This window comes from Rhodnius prolixus, unplaced genomic scaffold (genome assembly GCF_049639745.1).
Source record: "Rhodnius prolixus isolate KJV_2025 unplaced genomic scaffold, Rpr scaffold_1, whole genome shotgun sequence".
Classification (NCBI taxonomy): domain Eukaryota; kingdom Metazoa; phylum Arthropoda; class Insecta; order Hemiptera; family Reduviidae; genus Rhodnius; species Rhodnius prolixus.
The window spans coordinates 54,778,643-54,800,120 of NW_027411581.1; the positions used below are offsets into that span (position 1 = coordinate 54,778,643).

At 32.8% G+C, this 21,478-nt stretch overlaps 1 protein-coding gene across 3 annotated transcripts; it reads right to left on the reverse strand.

The window, feature by feature from the left end:
- Window positions 1-1,300: 1,300 nt before the first annotated feature.
- On the reverse strand, window positions 1,301-21,003 carry LOC141462348 (uncharacterized). 3 transcript variants are annotated; one of them, XM_074144141.1, is made up of 12 exons: window positions 20,880-21,003; window positions 20,615-20,805; window positions 14,817-14,934; window positions 14,138-14,311; window positions 8,801-8,907; window positions 8,353-8,474; window positions 6,375-6,523; window positions 5,508-5,644; window positions 5,204-5,440; window positions 4,704-4,866; window positions 4,118-4,632; window positions 1,301-3,252 (listed from the first exon to the last, which is right to left on the reverse strand). In XM_074144141.1, exons 2-12 carry the CDS (start codon window positions 20,699-20,701, stop codon window positions 2,593-2,595), a joined length of 2,469 nt encoding a protein of 822 aa, XP_074000242.1. In that variant the 5' UTR covers window positions 20,702-20,805; window positions 20,880-21,003; the 3' UTR covers window positions 1,301-2,592. The 3 variants fall into 3 exon arrangements, with proteins under 3 accessions (XP_074000242.1, XP_074000240.1, XP_074000247.1); XM_074144139.1 differs by having other exon boundaries at window positions 20,615-20,970; XM_074144146.1 differs by lacking the exon at window positions 14,817-14,934 and having other exon boundaries at window positions 20,880-20,951.
- Between the last annotated feature and the right edge of the window lie 475 nt (window positions 21,004-21,478).

The following is a 21,478-nucleotide window of genomic DNA, read 5'->3' on the forward strand; positions in this document are numbered from 1 at the left end:
TTTTTTGTTTTCTTTACAAATTTCTAATATACTGATTTTATATTTCCACTCAAATTTAGTTGAAAAGCGAAAAAGGAAAATACTTAAATGTGAAGATTATCACAAATTTAAGCATTAAATTATAAGTGTTACAAAAAGAGCGATACTTAAAAAGATACCTCTTAAATGATAATTTTTCAAAAATATATTTTCTTCAAATTTTTATAAAAAAGTTATAAAAATATGGTTTCCTTTCCTTTTAAATGCATCCATAAGAATAGAATGGCAACTTTTTGAAAATCGAATAACAAAGAAATGAAGAAAATGCAGGAAAGGTAGTTTGATTTTTTTGTGTCCCATCAATACATTGACAATCGGAGGTGTTTAGAAGCAACATTTGTTAAAGATGCAAATGTGACGGTTTAAACCCCTCAAAAACTAATACTAAAATGGAAATCGTATAAATAAAACAAAATAATTATGAATAACTGATTTCTTCATTTGTCGGGAAGCAGCTCTTTTCTCTCTCTCTCTCTCTCCTCGTTAAGTTTCTTCCTTCATTACTTTGGTTGATTCTCAAAGAGGTAAAAGACACTATTTTTAAGAGTTAGGTTATCAGTAAAGGGTGCTAGTTTGGACCGGTATTTGGGTCGATAGGGTATCTAGAAATTAGCTTAAGATCTAGGAATCAGTAGCGAATTCAATAATGCTTTTGAATTAAGGAGATATTTACTAAGACCAGCGTGCGCCATACAAACTGAAGACCCACCGCTGGACTTGACCTGGCCATAGCTGAGAAACCCATGCACAATAATCTACTCTTATACCTCCTAGTTTAGTGGAACATTTTTTTCCCCCTTCTGCTACGGTTTTCTAATATCCGTTGTAAATGCTAGTTCACGATGACGCCATTGGCACTTGGAGAAGATAGGTGATGGACACTCAAAAACGGCTAATGGGAAAACTCAAGACCTTGTTTAAGGGGAGGTTACAATCGATAGACTATAATAAACCTCTTTACTGCTTTTCTTAAGAACAGCATTCTTACTGTGATCTGATCTGATTTATTCCCTAACTTTAAAGTATCATTATAAACCTCACTTTATTTATACAAACCCTGTTTTAAGAAAAATGAGGTAGTAACCAATGTAATGTTTTTTAAATCGATTTGATTCAATTGAAAAAGGTAAGCTTTAATACAACGAATAAATGTTATAAATAATTTTTAAATTATAACTTATATTGATCTTTTATTTTTAGAATGCTTAATCGTAATGTATCATATGGATGTGTTTGGAGTAACTGTGCTTGTACTTGTGTGAACTAGTGCTTGTGATTTGTGTTTCAAATAAGTATTTAACGAAATTTAGAGGACTTGAATACGATTTAAAAATAATAATGTTAATAATTCCGGTAAAAACCTTTTCAAACTTTTAAACGATCGCAATATTTTCTCTTAAAGTGGTTTTGTATGAAAAAAACTAATAAACTTTCTGGAGACCACTGGCCAAAACAGTAGTTTTCAAAACAAATGAAAACATGAGCAAAATAGTTATAGCCCAATACAAAACTTCCAGGAAAATTACTCAGGAGTCTCAAAAACTTAATTATCATTTCTAGGCGATCGAAAATTAATAAACTAACATCATCACAATATAAAACAAAACAATGTAAATATGAACGAACTGAGTTTTTCCTACTTCCAAACAACAAGAGGTAATAGGAAAGTTATTTACAATGTCTGGGGAACAGTACCCACTCCTTGTTCTAATCTGAACATACAGGTTTTAATGATTGAGGGTTCTTCACTCACTCCCTTCTCCTATTTCCCATCATAACTTCCGAATCACACCTTAGCCAAGCCATTGTACCAGCAATGAAATTCCCTTCTAGTAACTTCTCTTGGCGCCCAAAAAATGTTAACTTGAAATAATTAACTTTCACACATGCCGCTTTTTTTTGTAGATGAACAAGATTAACTTTATACAAACTTGGTCATTACTATTGACTGGCTGTAAATATGTCTTCAATAAAGAAAATTCATCTTTAATAGAGTCATTCATAAATTAAATAAACAATATTGGTATATATTACTAAAATAAAAGTACTATATCATTTAAAAAATGATAACAGCAAAATTGCTTACTTCAAAGAAATTCATAAAACCAAAGCATATTTTTTGTTGTATTAAAAAAAGAAAATGAATAGCTTTAAGATTTTTGTTTAATTATAAAAAAGCAGTCATTTCCTCTTTTATCAGTGACTGATAAGCGGTGATATGATTCAACTCATTATTCAAAATTTACTTACTTCGCTAATTTTACAGACCAATTTCTTTTTTTTTCTTGATTCGTCTCACCATCTGCGTCTGACCATTTTATACCATCCGTTGCAATTAGCAAATCAAGAGATCTTGATCTACCACATTAACAATTTTGAATGTATTTTTGAAGTCACAATTTAATATGTACTCCAGTGCTATACACGTTTTAGCGACGACTCTTAAGTTTTAATTTCGTTAAAGATCCAGAATAGTTTGTTGTATTTTGCAAAACCGAGCAGCACTTCCATTTTGCAAACGTCAGAAAAATGTCAATGGACGGATGCAGAAAGTCATTTTTTATCTTCCTTACGATTCACTGATTTTAAATCCCTTTTCTTCGGCATAACCATACTATCTTGTATTAATTGACTATCTGATAAGAGTTTTGGATTTAATTCGAGTTTAGCCTCAGGTTCAGAAAGTTTTGCTGGTAATTTAATAAAATTATCTTGTTGATTTGGCAGTTCCGCTGGGCTGGTAACTTCTTCTTCTTTGTTGGAAGGGTCACTGTTAGTTTTATCGGTTGGTCGAGGACAATTTTCTTCTTCAATGTCTCTTTTACTTTCGGCTGATACATTTTTCTCGGGTGCTATCTGCTGTTCAACAGCTACTGCTCCTGGAGGTTGCTCTGTGCTTTTGACGAGTTTTACCTCCTCAGTTTCCTTCTCCTTTAGATTTTCCTTTTCTTTCTCTTCTTTTTTAACTTCAACTCCTACATCTCGTTTTTCACGAACTTCAACTTTTTCTAGCAATCCACGTTCTGCTATTGAATTTTTTTCTTTTTTCACCTCATGCGAAGCAACTGCAAGTGATGGTAGTTTGCCTTTCTTCAAGTCTCCAGCTGGTTTTATCCCTTTCACGGCCAGCGGGAGAGGCACTCCTTGTGCCATGCTCATTGTCAATTTATCCAAAGGTGTCTTATCCGCACTTCCTGACTTATCTATCATTGCCTGAAAAGCAAAAAAAAAGAAGATAAACAGTCATGTGCCAAACTTTATTTAAGAAAGTTCCGATAGCTCACAAAGCAAAATAGACACTCAATTTCCAATATTAAACAGAGAAAAACAGAAAAGTGTAGTTAAAAGATAACTTCATTATTGTGTGAGCGTGTGTAGAACACAGTTTCTTCAAGATGTAAAATTTTATTTTTCTTATTTGTGAAGAATCTTTAAGACACTGACACGAATCGAGTCTATGTGAAAATTAATTCATTGACAATTAAAAATTCTAGGACATGGATGAAATAGATATAATAGAAACTCGTGTTTTCAATTGGTCTTATTTAATCTGTTCTTACATTGCAAAGATGAGCGCTTAGTAACATAGAATCAAATTTGTAAATGCAGGATCATTTACACGCAGTGTCTTGCAGAATCGAAAGAAATTTGAAAAAATGGCAAAGCTCAATAAGTGGGTGTCATTTTAGTTAAATTAAAAAATCGCCTTTTTCTTTCTTCTTCTGCGCAACCCAAATATACTTCTTCCAACAGAAGGTTGCACACGACGAAGAGTAGATTCTAAACGCAACCTAGGACCAGAAGATTCGTACCATATCCTCGTATTCATCGAATACCTTCGACTAACTAACTAATAACTCTCCAAGCAGCTCAACAGCTTGCTGCAAGGATAGCTTTTTCTACAACTTCGCAATGCTGAAAAAAAACTTTCAACGTTTTTTAAAGCCAAGTACTATAGGAGTGAATATAAGATTATTCTCAATGGCAAAAGTATGTTTGATGGTTCTTATTACTAGAAATTATAAAATTAAATCCGTGGCCAAAATAAATTACTTGAGCTCAAAATAAGTCTACAAACCTCATTTTTATTTCCATTATTTTCTAATTGTACTGGTGACTTCTTCACTTCGTCACGATCAGCAACTTCCAATTTCTCATCTTTAATCTTCGTGTCACTGCTGCTCTCATTCTTCAAAGCCGGTACTTTTTTTTCATTCAGTACAAAAGCTTCTTTCACTTTCTTCGTCAGTTTTGAATCTTCTTTCAATTCTGGAGCTAAAACAAGTGGTGCGACCGGTACTGCTTTTGGTATTTCCTTAGGCGGTGGTTCCGGGTTTGCTACTGGAGGAGCGTTGTCAGCAGCATCAATTTTTCCAACATGTTTCATGGCTTGTTCTTTCATTGCAAATTCATTATCAATTGATTCTTTCCGCTCTTCTTTCGCCAATGAATTAGATGGAACTGACTGTACTGGTGGTGGATCTTTCTTTACTTCTTTTGCTATAATAACTGGTTGTGCTTCAATTTTGGGTTCTTCTGGTAATTTACTTTTTTGGGGTTCTGGGATTAAGATCTTCGATTTTTCTTCAGCAACTGAAAATTAAATGGCCAAAACTAATCATTCCATAAATTTAACAGGGTAAACAGATATTTTTCCTTTGTACCTTTTGCAGGAATTCCTGTCACAGCTGATTGAATAATTGGCGATTTGAGTTTCATTTCTGGTCGAATATCTTGTAAATGATTCTCTCTAACAACTTCCTGAGTAGCAGATAAATTTGCGTACGTTCCAAGTACCATAATGATCAATCCGATGCCTATCAGCATCTATTAGGCAAGGAAATATTACACATTACAATTACACTTTAAAAGTAACTCCTACATTTCAAAGAACTCTTACACAACTTTTTTCTATGAAAAAATTCTTTATTGACATATTATCTCCATTGTTGAAAGTCTCCAACACAGAGTTTTCTAGAGAAGATGTTAGTCAAGTACGCCAAGATCTCTGAATAAGTAGCAAATCTGGTGTTTTTCCCAGCGAGGAGGTATTTAATATCAATTACACGTTTCAAATTAAAAACAAAACAAAAAAAAAAAACAAGGAAATAGTATCTACCAAACGGTCTTAACAATGATTCATTAGGGCATTATTTTCGCATACCTGTGCCACGATTCGTTCATTTGTGTTCTTGGTGGAAAGCGAGGTGAATATAATGGCTGGTGTGATTACACAAATGAAAACACCAATTGTAGATCCAACCAATCCAAGTACAACCTCTATATTCGGCATTACCAATCCGACCACGAGTGACGACGTTACAATCACTAACGTAATACACTGAAATCTTGTTTCCGGTATGTGTGACGAGCCACCAACTAATTCATAACCATGTCCACTCTGGAAAACAATTATTGAAATTATAAAGATGTTTGATCACTTATAACATAATACAAAAATAAATTACCTTGCTAAACAGAAGTGAATGGATACTGGCTCGGCAGGGAAATATGACCAACGGGAAGCTGACGGCTACTGACAACACAAATCCTACTTTGATCATCTCACTCCAGAGTGTCGGCGAGAAATTCATCATCAAGTTTCCTGTTGGAATATTTTTGTAAGTGAATATGATGTAATAGAAAGAAAGGGGGAAAATAACCTCTGAAAGCCCTTTCTAGGGGGTCTAGCAGTTTCCGAAAGAAATCCGCGATTTAGTTTCGAGGAATGACAGATATGGCAGTGTAGATAAGAGAATCTGTGGAAGTAATTATTATATTGTAATAGGCTGGCCGATTTTTGTGACATTCTTTTTTGTTTATTATCTACAGGAGCACCAGGGATGGGGATATAGCTACTCTCTGTTTGCAAAAATCTAATCCTTCACTTCCGAGTTGGTTGGAATATCACGTAGCCCAACGTGATCTAGTTTTTAGGTGTAGGTTTAAACTGCAGCCTAAGTTTCGGCCAATTTGGGGACCTCTTGGGCGATTGTTGTCCGATCAGCACTAGGTGTCCTTACTGAGCCGATAGCAGTATCTGAGAGTAAGAGTTTTTGAGATGATAACTAAAAACGACTGATGGGAAAACCACGGCACTGAAAAAAAAGGTTCCTCCTTTCACCGAAAAGGGGTCGACACAATTAACTTATTTTGGCTCAGGAGTAAAGTTTATTTTAATTTTTTGAAAGCAAGAACTTTAGTTTTATTTCTCTTAATAAGAATTACGTTATACTTTATCTCTAACGAAAAATAAAACTTTTGAGAACTTATGGGCTTAAACGAAGAAAAAAAATGCAAATAGTTAAAGAAATAAATAAATAATTACAACTTACCTGTAAATGTTTGGTTACAGTAGGCAATATAACCAAACAATCCCACAGATATATAGAACATGGTGGTCATATTAATTGCTGCTCGCACTACTGCATTCATTCTATCCAATGGAGTGTTCAGAAAGCCGTCAAATATTTCAAATAGTTGTCTGGGCAAGAAAAAGAAAATAAAAAAATGAAGAATAAATTAATGTTGAAAGGAAAGAACTTATTTTAATAAGATTAGCTACGTGACCAGACATACTATTAGTGATTTTACAGGATTACCAAACCATTGTTAGGTCTCCCCAAGAGAGAGACTTATAGAGTGCTACAAGAAAAATTTAGTATGAAACAGTCAGATCGTTCATAACGCTTCCTCGTACTAAAATAACTAATGCAGAACATTCAAACGGACATTGAGGTGGTACCTGAAAGTCACTAGCTCAAAAAAGAGAATAATTCTTTATAAACCAGCTAGCCGGAAGTAGCTACCTTGGCCAGTTTATGATCAAATTTCTTCCTTAATTTTCTTGATTGCAGGCATTATTTAAGGTTGGCAGAGGCTCAAGGAAACCTATGGTTATCTACGACTGGGCTGACTTAGTGAAAATGAGTATCCATCATAGAACATTCTGTCCAAAGGCGAAAAACTGCACCCGAAGGAGATATCCCTCTAAGTATGATCATTGCTAGAGAAGTAGTTACTAGCTTCAGCTCACAAATATGAAAGACACACCTATCTCTTCAAGATCCCGCAGTTATCGGCAGTTTTGGGTCGTTTGGCTTTCGTCTAACTAGTATTGTTTATTGTTTTTGGTGACTGATTCATTGATCCAGAAGGAAGAAAGAGTAATGCCAAATCCAGTCATAATTTTTTTGGACTCCATAAGCAGACAATACAGAAGACACACCTACTGAATTATGAAAAAATATTATATCGTAAATAGGCCCTAAACATGACCTAGGCCCTAGGTCGAAAGCACGGTAAAAAAAAATTATGACTGGATTTGGCATTATTCTTTCTTCTCTCTGAATTAAAAATAAAATTGGGTATGGACAAACATTCAACTTTCTCAAACAGCTCCTAATACATAATAATAATTTTTTCAAATGTTTAGATTCCCTGGAATGAGATACACGATACGGTGCACTTTTTGTTAACTAACTTTACACAAATTTGGGAATCTTTCGATGTTTTTATGTCCTTTTTTAATATAAAAAAAAAATAAAAGCTGTGGAATAGCAAATCGTTTTAACTTTAACAAAAGCTTAATGCGGTGGTTTAGCAAGAACTATTTCCGATAAAAAATTCTTCAGATTTCTATTTAAAGTGATAGCCGTTTGACTGGGTACGTGTGAAGTTCAAAGAATGTCAGGTTTGGGTAATACATATAGTGTATACTCTGTTGTGGTTATAATCAGATGACTTCAATGGCGGCCAATTGTAGTTGTCTACTCCATCGGGTTTTGATTATCTGGTTAAGTATATTTGGTATGGTAATCATGCCTTAGATTCTGTAATTATTCATATCTAAGTCATTTAGTCTGTTATTTAGTTATTGGATTTATGGTTGAATGTTGTAACGTTCGCTTCCTTCTGTTTATACCCTCATACGTTGCTTAATTTTATTTATCAAGTGCTACTCAGTGTGTCCAGTATACGTGGCTAAGCAGTCGTGACAGTTATTAAGTTGATCTGTTTATTGTGTTGAGTCTTTGATTCTTGTGTTTTGTTTTTCTTTGTGCACTGTTTAGTTTATACTAGTGTGCTTCAACTTATTATATTAACTTCACAAGTAACGCCCAAACCTGCTTATCATTTTAAAGCCACTGATGAGTACACATCTCTATTGAAACGTTTGGTTAAAAATGCTTTTTTGATACCTTTTTCCAGCAAGCCATTATTAAAAATAGAGACGAGAGAGAGAGATAGAGGGAGCTACATGAACAAAATTTAAATATTATTTACAAATATTTATTTTTTCTTTTAACTTACGTCTGACAAGATAAGGCCATTGAAAATATCGGGATACATTGCAATATACCAGCTGGCCTCCACAGATGGACTTTATCTATCCAATTCCATGATAACATGTTTGTAGTAGCTTCGCTCAGAACCTGAGTACAAAAAAGTCAAATTAATTATAACTTATTTTTTGTTATAGAGAATTTGTTTTAAAAAAAGAAGGATAATGGCGTTATCAAATAAATAAATTTGAATGCTCTTGAAAAAAAATATAAAAGTTTAAAAATTCTAAATCATAATATTAAATTCGATTTCGTTTCAAAGAAGCAGCAGTTAAAATAATACTTCACTAAACTATCTATACTTTTCAACAGTTCTTTAATTATAAATATTCAATATTTATAAGTAATGATATTTATATTTATTAATTAGGTAATGATTTTCTGTTTATTAAAAGAAAAAATTGTTTTGTTGCTACCTTGAATACCAAGCAGACGTAGAAAAGTATAGATGCTGCACAGATCGCGTTCAAACTGTCCACATTTCTCAGCAATCCTAGAGGAAGAACTACAAACACGGCGACCCCTGCGCAAATTTAATAATATAATCTTAGGAATAATAATAATTGGGCTTGTGTTTGTCTTTCTTAGTCAATTTTTTTGCTGACGATTAGGCCAAACTATCTAGGTACATTTTTTACTCTACATAAACTGATTATATGTAAAAAAAAAAAGTCTAGAGAAAAATTCGTATTGCAGCATGAGACGTTGCGCCCAGCAAACGTTTACTTTTTAGTGAAATTACGATGTCACAGAAAAAATCTGATAATTTTCATTCTTAACGAATGAAAATGTGTGGAACGTCCAGTTTCTGAAGAAAGAAAAAATTCTGTAGCAATCACAGATTCAGCAGTAGTAAATAGGCTGCTGATTCCTAACGGGGTTGGCTGGCGAGGGCACCGAACAAGCTGGATGTAGTAGTCAAGGCTAATACGTCTTCTTTTTTTTGGAGGATGCTCAAAAATAAAATATTAAAAACCAAAAAATAATACAAATTAAAGAAAAATGATAAAGATTTTTGATTCTCATTTTGCAACAACCATTAACAGTCAGCCATTCATTTAGCACATCATACTTAAAAAATAATTGTCAATTATTTTGGAAATTTATAATCTACAAAACCTAAATTATTTAATGGAAATTAAAAATTATAAATTGAAAAGTTGTAAATCTTAAATAGCAATTTTGAAAATTTATAGAAATATTTTTTATCTGAATTAATTTGCTACTAACAGATAGTTTTTTTTTGTTTATTATGCATTTCAAAACAATATGCAACGCGTGCACAAGTAAAAGTGTTACAAATACATAAATAAGATTGTGAAAGAAGGGATCGAAATGAAGAGAAAGGTTTCTGAAAAATTAGTTGTAACTGGATTTAGCGATACAAAAGGAATCTTGAGGGCGGATAGAAAACAAAGTAGATCGAGATACGAGGCAAGAGGTATTCGGTTAAGGTCTGATTGTTTTGCTCTTTCATAAAGTTCTAGTCCGTAGACCCAGATTGGTACGCGAGAAGTGATACGCATATTTTTTTTTTTAAAGCGTTTATAAATAAATCTGATCACATCATTATCAAAAGAACTTTTGCCTAAAATTCCAAGGTAGTTGGTGGCCAAATATAATCCGAGACAACGAACGTGGCATAATATTCATAGAGGTATACTCGAGAAATAATTTTTTAATCAGAGTGAAAACTAAATCTGAATTTATTATTATTAGTAGTATTGATTTTTGATTCGCCATACAATAAAAAAGATTTTAGTAACTGAAGGTGAGTTTGGAGGTTTGGAGGAAGCGATGGTAAAGTACAAGGTCGCTGTTAGTTGAGAGAAAGTATTATCAATGCAAAATAATTTGGGACTTGTGGGGAATTCAGCAGTGTTAAGTTAGTAGAATTGGTCGGTACCAATATAAAATGTTTTTGTAAATTTTCAAAATTGCTATTTAGGACTTAACAACTTTTCAATTTATAATTTTAAATTTCCATTAAATTAATTACGTTTTGTAGATTATAAATTTTCCAGAATAATTGACGATTATAATTAACTGAGACGGTTCACAGTAATAAATTATAATTGTTAATAATTTTGCTTGGAACTTCTATATTTATTTCTCTATGCAACCAAGAGGTCATTTTCACGAAGAGATAAATCTCTTTCTTTAAATAATTTAAATATTATTTACAGAAACTTTCTTTAAAAAAAAAAAATCCTGCAAATAAAGCACTGAAAACAAATTAATTGTATTTTCGGCTCACTTGAATGAATTCTTTCAAGACTGTCTCAACTGTTTTCCGCACTACTGGGACTATTAAACCAACTGCTTGTTTTAAAGTTTGAACAGAACTAAAAGCAGACGACTTGCATTTCAATTTATAATAAAGTAAAGTAATCGCCTATTTTTTCAGGCGGGGCTTAATTCCCAACTACCAATTAGGTGTCGTGGACGGAATTCAATTTATAATCATAATAAATATTTAAAATCATTCGGACGCATTCTTATCAAATTTTTGTATACTACACAAACTGAGGTTTATTAATTAGCAGAATATGGATCTAAGTTGAGAAAGAAAGAAAATATTTTTTCTTGTCTACTATGTACTAAAGCACTGGCTGGATTCTTGCTAGATAATTCCTATTTTTTTTTTTTTTTGGATTAGCTATGAAAACAGTAATGGGATTACTCAAACAGGCGGTGGGTAAAATAAATGCTGACCAAAGGCCCTAAATTACTCTATATTGTATAGTGCAACATACAGGTCAAATCCGACAAATCAAGACAAACTGTTACACCATTTGTAGCAGTGTTAAATGTTCTACGATGGTACAATATTCTCACTTGCAAAAAATAGATGCAAGGTTAGAGAATTGTTTCAAATTTCCATACATTTTCTAGATTAGTGGTTCTTAAAATCGGGCCCTTTTTTTTGATAGATGATTATTTTGGAGCCGCACTAAGAATATAAAAAAATGTAAACATTATTTTCTGTAAGCAAACAATGTAAAACAATTTAAAAAATATATATTAAATAAAGACTCGCTCCTTTTTTGATCAAACCAGATAGGTTACAATTAATAAATAGTCACAATAATAATGTAATTTTAAAAAATCTGGTAGGGCAAATTTTTGCGGAAAAACAGCCAGAACTACAAACTATTTTGTAAAATGATACTGACTCTAAAACTCAATTTCTTCAAATTCGAATTTGACTTACTACTGAATTCCTATTAGAGTTGTAAAAGGCAATGAGACCGTAAATTATACTTAAGAGTGAACTCGACTCTAAATAAAAATAAAATCAATGCCGCATAAACACTACTAAGATTTCCTAGCATGTTACATATCTAGCAAATTCAGTAAAACATCAAGAAAAAAAACTTGAATCAGCCTTCAGATGAATGCGAAAGGGTCACCTAACCACTCCACGCGCTAAATTTAAGAGGACACTGAAAATAAGTTTAAAGGAACATGTTAATTCATTTTTAAGTATATTCACTAAAAAAATGAATAAATAAATCGCTAAAACCAACAAAGTTTGGTATTTGTTCCCTCTACGAAATACACCAACCGTTCGTTACATTTTATGAATCCGAGCATAATAATCGCAAGGTTCATGGTTAAGGAAAATAATAATAATAATAGATAATCCCCTTAATACAGTTTTTTTGCGAAAACAGTACAACTCGCAATGTTCTTAGATGATAAGATTATGTTTCGTTATATAGAACAAGTTACGACTAAAATAAAAAAAAACGTAACTTTTTGTTGCTGAAAGTGAAGCCAGCCAAATATTGTATGTAATGAAATTCGTATACTATACTGCGGCGTCCACTCAACCATGCAGCATGACTTCTAGTTCCATCCCTACCAAAATAGAAGGTAACCCATCTGACCTAGAACACTAATGAAAACTGCCAGAGTTTGTACGTTCACTCGAAGGAAGTCGCAATATATGATAGAACCGTGACTCGCAAGACAATGCTCTCAGCTGACTTTTTTGTGCATTTTCTTTAACAGGAAACAAAGAATAGTAGTGGATTAAACTGCTGATTTTTACAATATTAAATCTATAATAGGTAATTAAACAATTTCCAAACAATCTAAACAAAAAAGTAGTTCAAGGATTTTTATGAATTTTTTTTTTTTGTATTTTTGTGCAAATTCTCCCCTCTAGCAGATCTTAAGTAGGAGGAGGCAATGAAAATACTACAAGTAATAGTCGCAATTAAAATGAGGTATTGTGATCGTGTCAAATTTTTACATCCAAGTTTTACCAAAACGGAAAACTGCTTTGTACATACGAGTATATCTTCAACTTTTATTTGGAAAAGGGTTTCCTCTCGAATGCCGCTTCAAAAAAATTTACAGCACAATAAGAAACCCTAAAACGTGTATATCCAAAGAAAACGGAATTTCGAAAATTCTACGAGATCGCACTTCCTCAAAATAATAGTAAGAGAAGATATCGTACTATTGTCCTGTTGACTGAACAACGGAAACGAATTGCTGTCAATTCTTCCTCAGTCAATTAATTTGAATAACAGTACATGAGTGGCAGGAGGAGAGAAAGTGGCCCACGTTACACGACCGCAATAGCTAAAAGTCTTTACAGCTAGGTTTAGATCCATCGACGCTTGGTACTTTTTACATGCGTCTTCTGCGGTTAATAGTTCAAAAGTTTTTATGTTTTTGGAAATACCCTAAGAATGCGGGATCTGGATCTAATATGACTTTTTTCCTCAGTCCCTCAATAGGTAAAATGAAGATCGAAGAGGCCATTCCCACCTAACATTCTGCTCACGATATCCTTACCCTTTCATAGTCGGCAAATCCTCCAAGTATGCAAGCCAAGAATATTCCATTGGCATTATCTTATTATGCACTTTGTCATTTACTAATTTTGGATGGAATTTGAATGTACCTTACCTCTCACAATTTGACAAACTCCCCACAACCCTCGATTACACTGACCTAATTAAACACCAATAACTATAAAATAATAATAATGAATATTTAAACATTATAACGTCATGTTTTATACAAATATGGATGTGGCAAATTTTGAGGCCACAATAAAATCCGTAAGAGGAGGTTTTACCTTTCTGCAATACCAGCTGAATCTTATTATTACGATAAGGAACTTGATTTCTATTATATAAACTAATCTATTTCAAATGAAATAAATGTCAATAAATATGCAAGGCCGCAAAATAAAGCAACCATCACACTATATCAGTTTACACAACTCAACGTTACAATATTAGGGAAAACCCAATACAAAAAAATGTGCGTTATCAAAGAATGAGGAAATTTTATTAAATTAAAAAGAATTTCTTTAAATTCTGCTCTTTTGTTTGTCTAAGTGAAGACAATGTACATGCATACAGTTTTCAGCTTGCAATAAACATTACTTTCCTCACCTTCCGTTTACTAGACGAAGCTTGACTAGTGACCAGAGCTGTTGGGGAATACAATGCATTCATGTAGCAATTTTTACGACTTGGTTAAATTAATGCTTATAATTGAATGATGTAGAGGATATTTACGAATTTTGAACTTCGCGCAAGTAACACAAGCTAACTTGACAAAAAATTATTGTAATAAAATATAACAAGTTAACGATGTGCCTTGTATTCAAGATGAGTACCCCATAGGTTTTTTTCTTACCGCATGTAGGAAATTGGCAGCAAACCAAAGAAAAAATCTTAAAAACATTTTTGGAGTAACGACACAAAAGATAAAAGTAAACTTACCTATCAGTACACTGGGTCGCAAAGCTGATGGATGGTCAAAGCCTAAAGGTGGCCCGAGAATGGCTGGTCCAAGGTCGCCCATGATCACAAAGAATGCTACACAAGTGCCCAACATAAATCCAATAATGCACAACTCTACCATCAGCTTACCAGTTGGGCCATAAACTCTGAAAGCTGAAAAAACGAGAACAAAAGCGATGTTAATTTGATCTGAGAGAGCTAGCTTTGTCATCATTTGGACGAGGCTTGTAATAATGCTTTACTCTGGGGTTAATAATATTAATGAACGGGTAAGATGATGTATTGTGGTACTTGGTTTGATTTCCGGACTAGATTTTGGATTTTATTAAATAGTTGGTAAACAAAATTACAGTAAAGTACGTTTACTAGATAGTTTGATGTAAAGCCGCCTTAAGTAAAGCGTGAAGTAACTTTTTTACTCTTGATGGCCTAAAACTTTTATTTGAAACATTTTTCCAGGAAAATTGGATTACGCCTTGGAAGAACATTTTCAAACTACCATAAGACCACATCACTCAATGGATTTTTCAATTTTCTGCGATTTTGTTTTGAAAATTTTCAGCCGTTAAGTACTTTTGAGTGAAAAATAAGAATTCCAAGTGGGGGAGAAAATCACATGACCAAATCTATCATCTTTATTCTCAGTACAGAAACTCACCAAGCATTTCAAAATTCTTTCTCTTCTCCAGGAGTGCTGATTTGATTAGAAAGTAGCAGGCCAAACGGGAGACCACGCTGCTGAACAGCAGCATCAAAATGGATAGGATTATTCCGCACTGCGCAGATAAAAACAAAACATTATTGATACAAATGTAATATCTCAAATAATTTCTTTTAAACTGTTATTGCAAAACTGTTATCTCGATGCAAGCAGTACCGAGAGAATTACATGTGACATTCGGGCCGAATCAATAATTTGGTACTGATATTGAGTCCTTTAACACGTTCCGTGCCAAGCCATTATTGCCTGACTTGTCGTTCAGGCCATTTGATATTTTGTCTAAAGGTTGAAATATTATCGCACGATCTTTCATAACATCATCAATCGATAAGTAGTTCTCTTGTTTAGAGTAGCTATCCTTGTGGTACGTAAATAACTAGAGGAAGTAAATAACAACTCGTCTTCAGAAACTGTGACAAACTCTAGAAGACGCCTCGAAATTAAAAATAAAGAGGGCAAAGCGAGGACAAGACAGTGTTGCATTTCTTGCTACAAACAAATTGTAAAAAAATTCGGTACTGATGTAGCAAGAGCAAAAAACTATAAGAATAATGAGGTTTTGCAGCGATTGCCCGAAAAAGCCGTCATTATGCCTCCCTTGCTTTAACAAAATCCATTATTAAAAGCGTAACGTTGAAAAACATCCAACTTTGACAATTTTTTTTCTCTTTTTCTATAAAAGATAAAATTCCTAAATTTACTTTATATTGTCGGGCGAATCCTCCATTATAACTGTAATTTTCATCCAACAACCCAGATCTGATAGATTTTGAGAAAATTAATTATTGTATGATATGTATAACAATTAAATAAACTTATGTGTTTTGTTCTATACTCCATTTTGTATAATGCCTCATTTTTTTGAGTAGAAATATATTTTACAGAATTACATTTGTCATAAAATATATGTTTTCAACGCTTAAATATGACTGCGTGTACCACTGGTGGTACAAGTGGCACGGAACATGTTAACATTATTTAAACTGCATTTACTTAATGATGATAGATAATAAAGTGAACAATGCTGATTTTTAGAATTTCGTGGGTGAATGAGGAACATTCAAGCTCATGAAGAAACATTCAAGGAGGCTCAAACTTAATAATTCGTTTGTGTACGTCGTATTTTCTTGAGACCAGAAACTCTATAGTAGCAAGGAAAATCTTTTAACTGGATATTTCACTAAACGAAATGAATATTTCTTGAAACAATGGCTCCAACAATATTTCACAGTGATAGATCTAGAATTTTTTTTTGAAACATTTTTCTAGAGAAATTCCACTTTTTATGGAGGATGAAGTTTAATAGATGCTGCACGATGTCGCCCTCACTTAACAGAAGGAAGGTGTCTTCTTCGTGTGGAGCCAACTATCAGATCATTAGGCAAGATAATAGTTAGATAAAAAATTACTGTGGACACAACATATTCAGTACTTGGCTGAACAATCGCTTAACATTCTGGGGTACTTCATTAGTCTGAACTATGGCGCTGAATCATTAAGCTCTAAAGGCAATTAATTCTTTTCAGGATGTGTCCTTTATGGGGATGCCATTCAAACCCACTTAGCAAAAGTTGATTGAATTCAGTTCAAAGCAATCTAGGAGCAAACAGTCTAGAAGCTCTCAACTCCACTCGTACGAATTCACTTCTTTTTTATAGCTTCTCGTCTTATCGTGGACAGGCTGGTGGTCAAAACCTATCCAATTTTAAAAAAATATGTAATGTATCAACTGGAAAATACAGGAAATATTGGGCTAAGAAGAAAACTCAAATTTTGGTAAAGGTTTTCTGTGACCTGTCGCGCTTCTCTTCCTAAATCACCTTCTCGTCCTTCCCAGCTACTCTTTTGATTACTCCATTCTCACTTCTAACTATAGCATACACATCTTTACTATCTTTACCAGTTTGAACCCAATCATTGTGAAGTGAACATTACAGACAGACCATCACGTTATTTAAAGATAGGCCAATCTATAATGGCTAATTTGCAAGGGATATAAGGCTAAAAAAGAAGAAGGAAAAAATCATCTTTTTTGAACTGTTTTCGCTTCCTTAGAATTTGGCGTCGCCTTTATATTTTAACTTTTGATTTAGGTCTTTAAATTTTTTCTTTACCTAACTTCAAGTTTCAGATAATTGTTCATCAATGGCTCGATATAAAACAGTGGTGTGAGCGTGTGAGGTAAACATGTGGATATTATACCCTGATGTGGTTACAATCAGGTGATCAGAATGGCGGCCAGTTGCAGCTACCTTCTTGACTTGGTTTTGATACGTGAATGACACATTTATGTCATCATTGTAAACAAAAAAATTTTTAACCAGAGGTATTCTATGTCCTTTTTGCGACACGTAAATGGGTCTAGGAGAGAAGACCTAGTGGCTTTCCGAAGGATAGCCATTCCACAGTCGGCTGTAAGAGCTTTAAATCTGAAGAAGTAGTTATTCTCAAGCTAAGACAAGCTCAATACCTCATACACCAATGAACTTAATTACTTTCTTACTTATTACTATAAAGTACTCAGTATCAGTTTGCGACAGTTTTTGTCGTGCAGTAGTTTAAAGTTATGGGGCCCAAAGAAGAGGACCAGGGCTGCTAAAAAGGCGTCGATAAAATGATTGGCTCGAATAATAGAAAATAATCTCCTAGATTTTGGAGTACGCTTAATAAGTAAACAAATTATTTCTAAAAATAGAAGGTAAAAACGGATAGACCTTTAATATAACCCATCAAAAATACAATTAAAAAAAAAAAAAAAACACGGTTTTAGAGGGAAGAAGAATTTAGGCGTGGTAACATCTGAAATCCACTGGTGCCTTGAGCTTTTTAGTAGCAGTCGCGACCAGACGAAAGCAGTTCTCGAAGCTGTAAAGGAAGAAATAAAAAAAAAAACTGGCTAAAAAAAAATAAAAAAAACTGCGATGGATTTAATTAAAAAATTAAAATCATGAAAAAATATCTATAAGTATTAAAAAATGCAATATTCTCTCTCTCTCTTGTTAAGAGTAGGAATAAACCAAGAACCATATTTGCATGCGAAAAAATGGATTATTTGAAATACGTCAATTGGCAACCACATCCGTGAAGAAGCATTCAGTCCCGAAAAACAAAACTGATTTAAAGTAGTAATCTGACGGCTAGCAGCAAGTTAGAAATTCAACTGCTTTTTGAAACGTAGCTAAAGTATCGACTTTTAGAATTACGTACATCAAATCTATCACTTCCCAGCAAGCACCTTAGCTCTTTGTCGGATTTTTCACTAACAATTACTGCAAGGATCTCAACAATTTTTGCAGTAAAATGTTTCCATCTCACCATGATAATGAATGAGAACAGAAAATGTGCTAATAAAAAATTAAAATTAAATAGAAAACATTCGCATAATTTCAAACGACGGGTTTTAAACTGCGATAATAAAATAGATTTTTATCGTTTGCAAAAATAAGTCGATTGCAACCACGCTTATTTTGATTAATAGGATTTCTTAAATAGGTTTGAAATTAGTTACAACAAACTTGTAAATTTACGGTCAGAAACCACAACAAATTTTTGGAAGACTAACATTACTTGCAATAAAAAACAAAATAAAATGTAATTTTACATTTAAAAATTAAAAAAATGTAAAATACAGTATTACGTAGCACTGTGAAAATGTGCGGAAATGAATTCAACACAGTTATCTTTAGTTTATTGTCCCAATCAAGGAATAAAGCAGAGATAAAAAAAAATGTGATGATACAGAAAATCTAGCAGGAGTGAAACATGTACAATAGGTAATATTATATACTATATTAAAAATACTAATATACTATATTAAAAAATTTAAACGTATAAAACGTAAAGCATAAAAGGTTTAAGCATATCTTGCCTTAATTAACTGCATATAGTAAGGTTTTTTAAAAGTTTTTTGCCTTAGTATTAAGTTTGACAGATTTACCAAAGTAAATTATTAAAGTTGTGGAGAGTATATAGGCACTGCAGCCTGAAACCTCCTTTGTATATATATTTGCACAACTGTTTTTAAATTGTAAATAAACTTTTCCAATTCAATTCAATTCAAAAGTATTTGACTTGATTAATTTTTCTTACACCTCGTACAAAAAATAATTGCTGCACAATATAATGTTGATACATAGTGCAGATTAATTCGCAGGAATAACCGGTGGAAACCAGATGCACACGAAAAAGTTCATTATTAGCCACTTATTGAAGTTTTCTATGAAACCATTTCAGTGAGATCGGCCAACATTTCGGAACGATCGTAAGCTATTTTAGAGCCATTGCATATAGAGGAAACACTCACATTTCGTTGGGCTAACAATGGAAAGTCTGTGTGGGTAGGTTTTGTATCATGATAGGGATTGGCTTTTTGGGGGAGAAAAACTTAAGCAAGGAGTTCCTCTCCATGCTCCTCGTATTAACATAAGGACTAAAGAAGAAGAACTAGTGGATGCCACAATAGATCCCTGGTCTGTTCCATTTAATCAAATCATCGTAAATATAAATATTTCCGCCATTATAAACATAAAGAATGGCTATTACGGATTATTGTTTCTGAGCTGAAAATAATTTTTAACAAACGTAATACTTAATTTTTCATAGCATATTAATTGAAAAACTTTCAAATGTTTTCTCATATTGTATGCTAAAAACAAATATTACAGTCTAATTTTCGATATTTAAGTTTTCCCCCTGCACATCCCCCGAAATGTGTACAAAAATTTCAAAAGCTAAAAATAACAGGAAGATGAAACTTTTTTTTCGATTGTAACTTAAAAGATAAAAATAATTCAACCAAAAACTATTTACTGAACAGATTTTTCACTATCCTGAGATTTTTTCGAACATGGTTACGGTTTCCCAAAAACTTCGTATTTACAGTATACACACTTGGATCTACGACTTTTATTTGAAACAATGTTCACATATAATTCTATGTGTGGGAGTTCTAGGAAACGATAAACATTAGTGTCATTTGGGTGAAATGCACGGCTTGCTAAGCCAAACTTTACTATGTAAAAACTGTACGTTTTGAAAGCTGGAATTTAGAAAAGTATAAGTTAGGACTTGAAAAATGTAGTGAAAGTGGTGTGAGGTTCTAACCAGAGTTTTTTTTGTCACATATTAGAAGGAGATTCCAACCATAAAACTCCATGGGTGCCGATATACGCAATGTAAATAGAATCACATCTAATGCCAAAATTTCGAGTTTTGAGATAAATAAATTAATCGAGTAAAAGATATATTACGGTGAACCTATATTTGATTCTAACTGACTCAGTAAATATTCGATGTTTCAAAATTACTACTTTATAAACGTAGTGATAATAAATAAACTTGCACTATTTCGGCAATCGCTCATAAGGGAGTTATTTTTTGCTTTTATACTGAAACGTTTATTTTATCAGTTAATACACTGATAAGAAAATATTCTTGATATATCTGAAGCTGCGTATTATTTATTAAAATTAGTTGAACCACTAATGCTCGCTGATCTCTCTGCTTCCTTTTGGCCACCATTCTGTTATGGATCCTCTTCAACTCCAGGATCTCATTTTGTAATAAACGAAAATATGTTCTCTTTACAAACTAAACTTTACTGAAAGCAGTTATTTACGACAAAAACTCTTCTGTCCAATTTGAATCCAAAATCCAATCTGAACTGAAAATTTCATTAAAAAAAATTGCTGCAATATTTTAAATAACAGTGAAGATCAAATTAAATTTTTACTCACCTGTTTGAAACAAAATGGCATGGCAAGTACGCTGACACCTATTATACTATTGGCTAGAGTTAAAACATTTCCAGCATTTGTTCCCATTTTTTTAAATTAAAATAATTTAATTTTCTATTTACTTAAAAGAAAAGATGTTTTTCGTACATAGATACTAGAGTTGTTGAACAAATGGCAAAAACAATTGGTACCTACACCGAAAATAAATTAATGCAAAAATGCTAAAAAACAACCGCGTTTTTTTTTTAAAGTATTACATTATTACCGGAAAATGATTTCTCAATTTAGGGATACACTTCCACACAGACTTTCTCATTCTGACTACGACTACTTTATCAGAGGTAAACAAACATATCACCAATGTTTCTTAACTAAAACATAGTTATCCAATGTGACGATGATAAATATCCCTTACCTAAAAGTTTAATGCAACACTGATATAATTAAATATTTTTTAACTGAAAACACTCCTATTTTCATGTTGGAAAACTTTATTTTTAATAATGAAAAGGAATGTGCATATAAACAAAAAAATAGTTAACTATGGAGATCATACAAAAAAATCTAATTAGCTTGCATCTTAGCATAACCTCCGACAATCTTATCTTGAAAATATCACTTTCAATAAATGTATTTTCTCTTACTATTCATGACAGATATTATTTCTTTCTGTTCAGATTTGTAACTGTCTGTTATCACAGAAATACACTCTTAAAAATCACACCTTGAAGACGTGTTTTTTAAATTTGGACATGATCATGGCGAGCACTTTATGAAAAATTTAAATTCTCGTAATTCTAGTAAGGGCTGGTACTGCGACTGTTTAAATTTTTCGAAAGTGATTCTTTATTTACTCACATTCAT